General features: G+C 33.1%; 1 protein-coding gene across 1 annotated transcript; it reads left to right on the top strand.

Annotated features, from left to right (window-relative positions):
• The first annotated feature begins 1,816 nt into the window (after positions 1-1,816).
• LOC114162250 (probable trehalose-phosphate phosphatase J) lies at positions 1,817-4,416 on the top strand. The gene is made up of 10 exons (XM_028046077.1): positions 1,817-2,291; positions 2,397-2,537; positions 2,626-2,697; positions 2,822-2,914; positions 3,006-3,065; positions 3,169-3,270; positions 3,394-3,541; positions 3,642-3,712; positions 3,825-3,917; positions 4,051-4,416. Exons 1-10 carry the CDS (start codon positions 2,142-2,144, stop codon positions 4,117-4,119), a joined length of 999 nt encoding a protein of 332 aa, XP_027901878.1. The 5' UTR covers positions 1,817-2,141; the 3' UTR covers positions 4,120-4,416.
• The last annotated feature ends 1,720 nt before the right edge of the window (positions 4,417-6,136 follow it).

Here is a 6,136-nt window from a genome sequence, read left to right as displayed (position 1 = left end):
CACTATATAAGAATAAAAACCATAACATCATTGCCTTAAAATTTTGGGATAAAAATGATGTTAAATGACTTATATGTGACTAATGTCAAATATATAGAATCACAACCTCACAATGTCTATAACCAAATCATATGGAAATGTATACCATATATATATATACATATATATATATATATATATATATATATATATATATATATTATAAATCTATTATCTTAAAATTTTAATCTATTATATATATATTCTTTGTGTGTAGGTTAAGTTCATGTCTTATTGGTGTGTTAAATCTTCCGGATGATTCTCTCGCTAAATACATATGTGATTCTCTAAAGACCCAACATTTAAAGTAATTTTGAAATCGTATAACAACAATGTATGTGTCAATATATTAATATAATAAGTCATAAACGAACATCCCCAAATTAGCTCATGTAATGCTTGATATTTTAGGTATGCATGATTCTTAAAGTTCTTACGAAGCCAATAGAATTAAAGCAGGGATTAGGAAAATAGAATTTGATATGTACAAGTGATATGCATATACTATATATTTACCAGATATCGTTGGCATTATTGATGATAGAAGACCATCGAAAATAGGGAATAAAGAAAACGAAGAGAGAGAAAGAAGAAAAATAAAGTAGCCATGCCCCTGGTTTTCAAGTTATATGCTTAGACAAGGTAGGTGGGTGCAGCTTGTTTAAGTTTAGGAGAAACTATATAATACAAGGGGCGGTTAAGTGCTTCATCTATCATTGCTTTGCTTCATATACCTCATATGTTACGATTTCTTTTCTCTACCACAGTCTATAACCTTATATGCCACATGCAAAAATGGTAACCAACAAAAATTTAAACTTAAATGTCGTTTATGAAGTGGCCAAAGTAAGTCAAACTTACCATAGCAAGAATATTTACCCTCATCGATAAATCCGGCTAAAATTTACAATGATTATTTAACCATTTTGTTACAATATACTCGTTACATCAGGTATGGAAATCATGCTACTACCTGCAACTTGTAAAACCATTTAAATACTTTTGTATTTGAATATCATATTAAAAATTTAATTAAGAAAGTATTTTTAATAACTTTTTCTCTTTAAAATTAGAAGTAGTTAGTTGTCAAATTATTTAATCTTATAAAACTAACTTATAAAATAAATCTTTTCGATATGAAGGATAAGACACTTAAAAATCATAAGGCAGGGTAAATTACGTGGTCCTTCACCATTTCCTAAGCTAGTGTAACTGAGAATTCAACTTTGCAAGGTCTTTGTTTTGCACTGTGCAGAAACAGCAAATCTCCTTTATACTCTCCACGTTCAATTGACCTTGATTTTCATCTGGTCAATTAATTTAAAATTTCCGGTGCCACTATTCCATTATTTTGTTAGATGATTGGAGACGCAAGCAACCTGTTTGGATTATTGATTATTGACCAGAGTAAGTAAAACTATCTATGCTAACCTCATATTCACCCAAGAATCTTTTCTGACAAAACCATAAAGAGATGGATAGAATAATGCAATGCAAATAGGTGGTAAATGGGACGAAACTACACTATAGTTTCAGTGAAGGTTCCAAATTATTATGTGCACTTTTTTTATGACAGAAAAAGAAAATAAAAAGGAAGGTAGCTGTGGGATCATGGTGGCCCCCATATTTTTCATATTTAGTAATTGTTGCTGAAAAGTACAAGAAGCAGAGGGAGAGAGAAGTGTTTGTTTCGTCAGTTTGTGCCGTGAAGCCTAAGTTTATAAATTGACCGCACACACACCTGGCTGGTTCGTGACTAGGCTAGGCCAAGCCAACCAGTGAAATCCCTTCTGATTTTTTTCCCCCGCAACTTTTTCATTCTATAAAACCCCCTTATTCAGCACAATAACAAGCCAAGTACCACAATCACCTTCTCTTCTCTTCTCTGCTTTTGCACCCCTCCCTCTATTTCCCTTATTCTGTTCCTATTTTTTCCTTTTGCATTTCCAACTTCTCTGTCCACAATCAAAAGGGTTTGAACTTTACAGAACATGATGACCAACTAAAATGTGGTGATTCACGAGGTTATTAACACGTTGATTGCCGTCACAGCGTCCATTTCAAACTCGACCGTACTACCAAGTGCAACAGTGCCGCAATCCATGGCTGTGCTTAGCGGGTTTTGGGGGCTGCCCCATAAGAATCTTGTGAAAAGGTTGGAAGGAGCTAAAGTTGGTGCTTGGATTGATTCAATGAGAGCCTCTTCCCCAACTCGTGCCAAATCAGAAAGCCAAGAAAAAAGATCTTGGATTGTAAGCACAACATATGACGATAATGAACATGTGGTTTATGATTATCATAAGTGGTTGTTGTTTGCAGCTCACCTGACTCTGCTTCTATTTCGCAACTCTTTGCAGCTTTATCACCCTTCAGCTCTCAATACCTTTGAGCAAATAACATATAATTCCAAAGGCAAGCAGGTCGTAGTTTTTCTTGACTACGATGGAACACTCTCCCCTATCGTTACAGATCCGGACAAAGCTTTCATGAGTCGAAAGGTTATTCTTTTCTTCCCTCTTCTCTCATTCATTCTGCTACACAACCTTATGTGGCTCACTGATTAGCGTCTTTGTTTTTTCATAATAGATGAGAGCGACGCTGAAGGGAATCGCAAGACATTTTCCCACAGCAATCGTGACCGGGAGGTGCAGGGACAAGGTACATTTTCTTCAAAGAAAAATAAATACAAGAATGACTTATGAGTCATGATTGAATTAACATCATAAATATTTTTCCCTCTTGATGTTTAATAAGGTTGTTTCTTTCTGATTTTCTTTTTCAGGTCTATAACTTTGTGAAACTGGCAGAACTCTACTATGCCGGGAGCCATGGCATGGACATCAAGGGGCCAACAAAAATCCGAAGTCCAAAGCAAGTGAGAGAGAGTTTCCGAAACTTATAAGCGTGCTGAAGATTCTATCTTCCTGCGTATCTGTTTAACGTTGAAATTCGTTACTTTGTTTCAGGGTAATAATAAAGCAGTACTGTTCCAACCCGCGAGTCAATTCCTGCCTATGATCGATGAGGTGTGGTTTTACTTTGAAATGCAAGGCTCATTTTGCCCCTGATTAACGCATAACAGCGCATAAGATACTAACTTCGTGGTACGTTATCAAAAATAAATTTCAGGTGTACAAGGTGTTGTTAGAGAAGACAAAGTCTGTCCCAGGGGCTAAGGTCGAGAACAACAAGTTTTGCTTGTCCGTTCACTTTCGTTGTGTTGACGAAAAGGTACCGGTCAACTTACTATACAATTGCTGAATCCATAGAATTAGCAAACCCACACGCACACGCCAAAACACATTTGGTTAACCTCATTTTATCTAACATCTTTTTCTTTTTCTTTTTCTTTAGAGCTGGGCACCCCTGGCGGAGAAAGTTAGATTGGTGCTCACTGAGTACCCACAACTTAAGCTAACCCAAGGCAGAAAAGTGCTGGAGATTCGTCCAACCATCAAATGGGACAAGGGAAAGGCTCTTGAATTTTTGTTAGAATCATTAGGTCAGTATTTAGTTCATGCAAAATAATCTGGCTTTCGTACCTATATACAAGACACATGGTTTTGTTCTGATTCAATATAATATTGTTTGCGTATTTCTAGGATACGAGAATTCGAGTGATGTATTTCCAATCTATATTGGTGATGATCGAACAGATGAGGATGCTTTTAAGGTAATAAATGTTGTCGCCTAGTTGGTTTGTTTGTTAGTTATATAGTTGAAAGCATATTGCATATGTTTGTTAAGTGATCAACTTGTTAATGGATATAATATTCTTATCTCAGGTTTTGCGCAGTAGGGGTCAAGGAATTGGGATACTTGTTTCCAGAGTTGCAAAAGAAACAGATGCTTCCTATAGCTTGCAAGATCCATCAGAGGCAAGTCCTATAAATATATTCGATCTACCACAATTTATTATAATATAATTCTGGCATCAATCTTTTATATATCTTTATTGTGAATGGTGAATCTGAAAAATATATAACATTATCTTTATGGGCACATACACAGGTTGAGCAATTCTTGCGGAGATTGGTGGAATGGAAAAGATCCAGTAGTGTTAAGTGCACAGAGTTGTAGATTTTGTCGATGATGAGTTAAAGAATTGACAGCACCAGCAGCACCTTAGAAGGGTGAAGGGGTGGATGGAATTGTATGACTTTATTGTTGGAAATGGAAATAGGATCATTCCATTTTCTAAAATTATGAATTTTTTTTAGGACAAAGTCCGATCAGAAAGATTGCATATTGCATGCGCATGCGGATAGTGAAAGGCAGATGTTTTATGGCGCAGTTGCAAATGCTCCGTCAACTTTTGTTTCTATGAAATGAATATGAATTGTACTTATCGTATATGTGGCCAACATATACTCCAAATGATAACTATCATCTCCAACACCAAAACCTGATTTAGACCTTCACAAATACAAAATGAGTTGGTTTACAAATTTTTAATGTCGTAATAATCCTTACATACAAAAACTCTTCTACCTATATATGCTTTATAAGCGTTTCTAAATATACAACCATGACATCAACTTATTTATTTATTTAATAAAGTACCTTTCTCATAGTGAAGACACGTACGTATTTTTGTAAACCTAAAATTTTACTTACAATTTCTTTTCCATCTTGTCACTTCCCATTATACGTTTTAATTTTTTAAAGAAGAGAAAATTAAATAGAAAAAGGAATCTTATTAACAATAATTAATCAATTTCTTTATATTAAAATTTTGTAATCAACAACACAATTATATACTTGTTACATTTACTTAATAGTTAACCAGAAAAGACCAATCAAATCCAATTAAGAGAGACTGAATATTAAGATCATCTTCTAATTGTATGCAGTACAACTTATGCTCCGTGCATCCCAAAATAACTACACTTCATAAGTGTTTGTTCAAAATAATAATAATAGTCATTTCGATTAAAATAATTTTATCAAAATCAAATTACTTTCAGATTAAATATCTTATTTTTATACGTTATAAATATAAATATTGATGTGACTTACGTAGAATAAATTAAAAATAAAACATTAATATTTCATTGAAAATAATAAAATTAGTTTTTTTTTAAATTTAATAATAAAACTGTAATAACTTTGAAACTGAAAAAGTATTTTTATAACGTACGTGATCCTCGATGGATGAATGGGTAGTAAAACCATTTTTAATTTGCTGCTATATATCGTTTAAGTACTAAAATTTTTAAGAGATAAAGTTAAAAGTAATAAGTAGTGTTATTTAAAATAAAGTTTTCTTTTAAAAGGAAAAAAAACAGAGAGAGTAGAATTAGATCTTTAAAAGGTTATGATTATAGCACTAATGCCAAAAATCTTTCTGTAACATTTACTATATCAGTTAGAAAAGAATGACTGTAAAATGAGATGAAGTAAGAATTTTGTAATATAAAAAACAGCTTCAATATTAGTTAATCGTGTATTTATGTTAGTCGTAATTAATTGAATTGTATATTGTTGTATGTTGTTGTTAGTTTCTGTAACATCCCATTTAATAGACTTTTCAGCTACTAAACAAAACATCATATTATGATAGAGCAAAACAGATTGACAGAAAAGCCATACAAAAGTTTAATACAGTCATCCCAAAAATAACCTTGTTTTTAAACCTTTGTACTACTCTCAGAAGCAGACTTAAGGAAAGGTATAACTTATACATCCCAAAATGCTCTATTCTAAAAGCACGAGTCCAAAAACAAAAGAACACGAGCCACTGATCAGGTCCGGTCCGAGGAAGGAGTACCATCACCTGGATTCTTCTCTGCTCACACCAAGTCGTAGGTGGTCATCGCAAAAGAAGATATTCAAGGAAAAACATGTCAAGCAAGAAGGGTAAGCTAACAACTCACATAAAAAGTGGTGAATTCATATATATATATATATATATATATATATATATATATATATATATATATATATATATATATATATATATAATAAACAAACAATTTTACACACATCATAATTTAAATCAAGTCACTACTACAAGACACACAAGTACCCGACTCTAACTCAATATTCGGATCATGTAAGCAAATTGGATCTCTTGGTATCTTGCACATGTGAAGGT

This window comes from Vigna unguiculata, chromosome 9 (genome assembly GCF_004118075.2).
Source record: "Vigna unguiculata cultivar IT97K-499-35 chromosome 9, ASM411807v1, whole genome shotgun sequence".
NCBI lineage: Eukaryota > Viridiplantae > Streptophyta > Magnoliopsida > Fabales > Fabaceae > Vigna > Vigna unguiculata.
The sequence above is the reverse complement of the archived record's forward strand: the minus strand, read 5'-3'. Positions and strand labels throughout refer to the sequence as shown.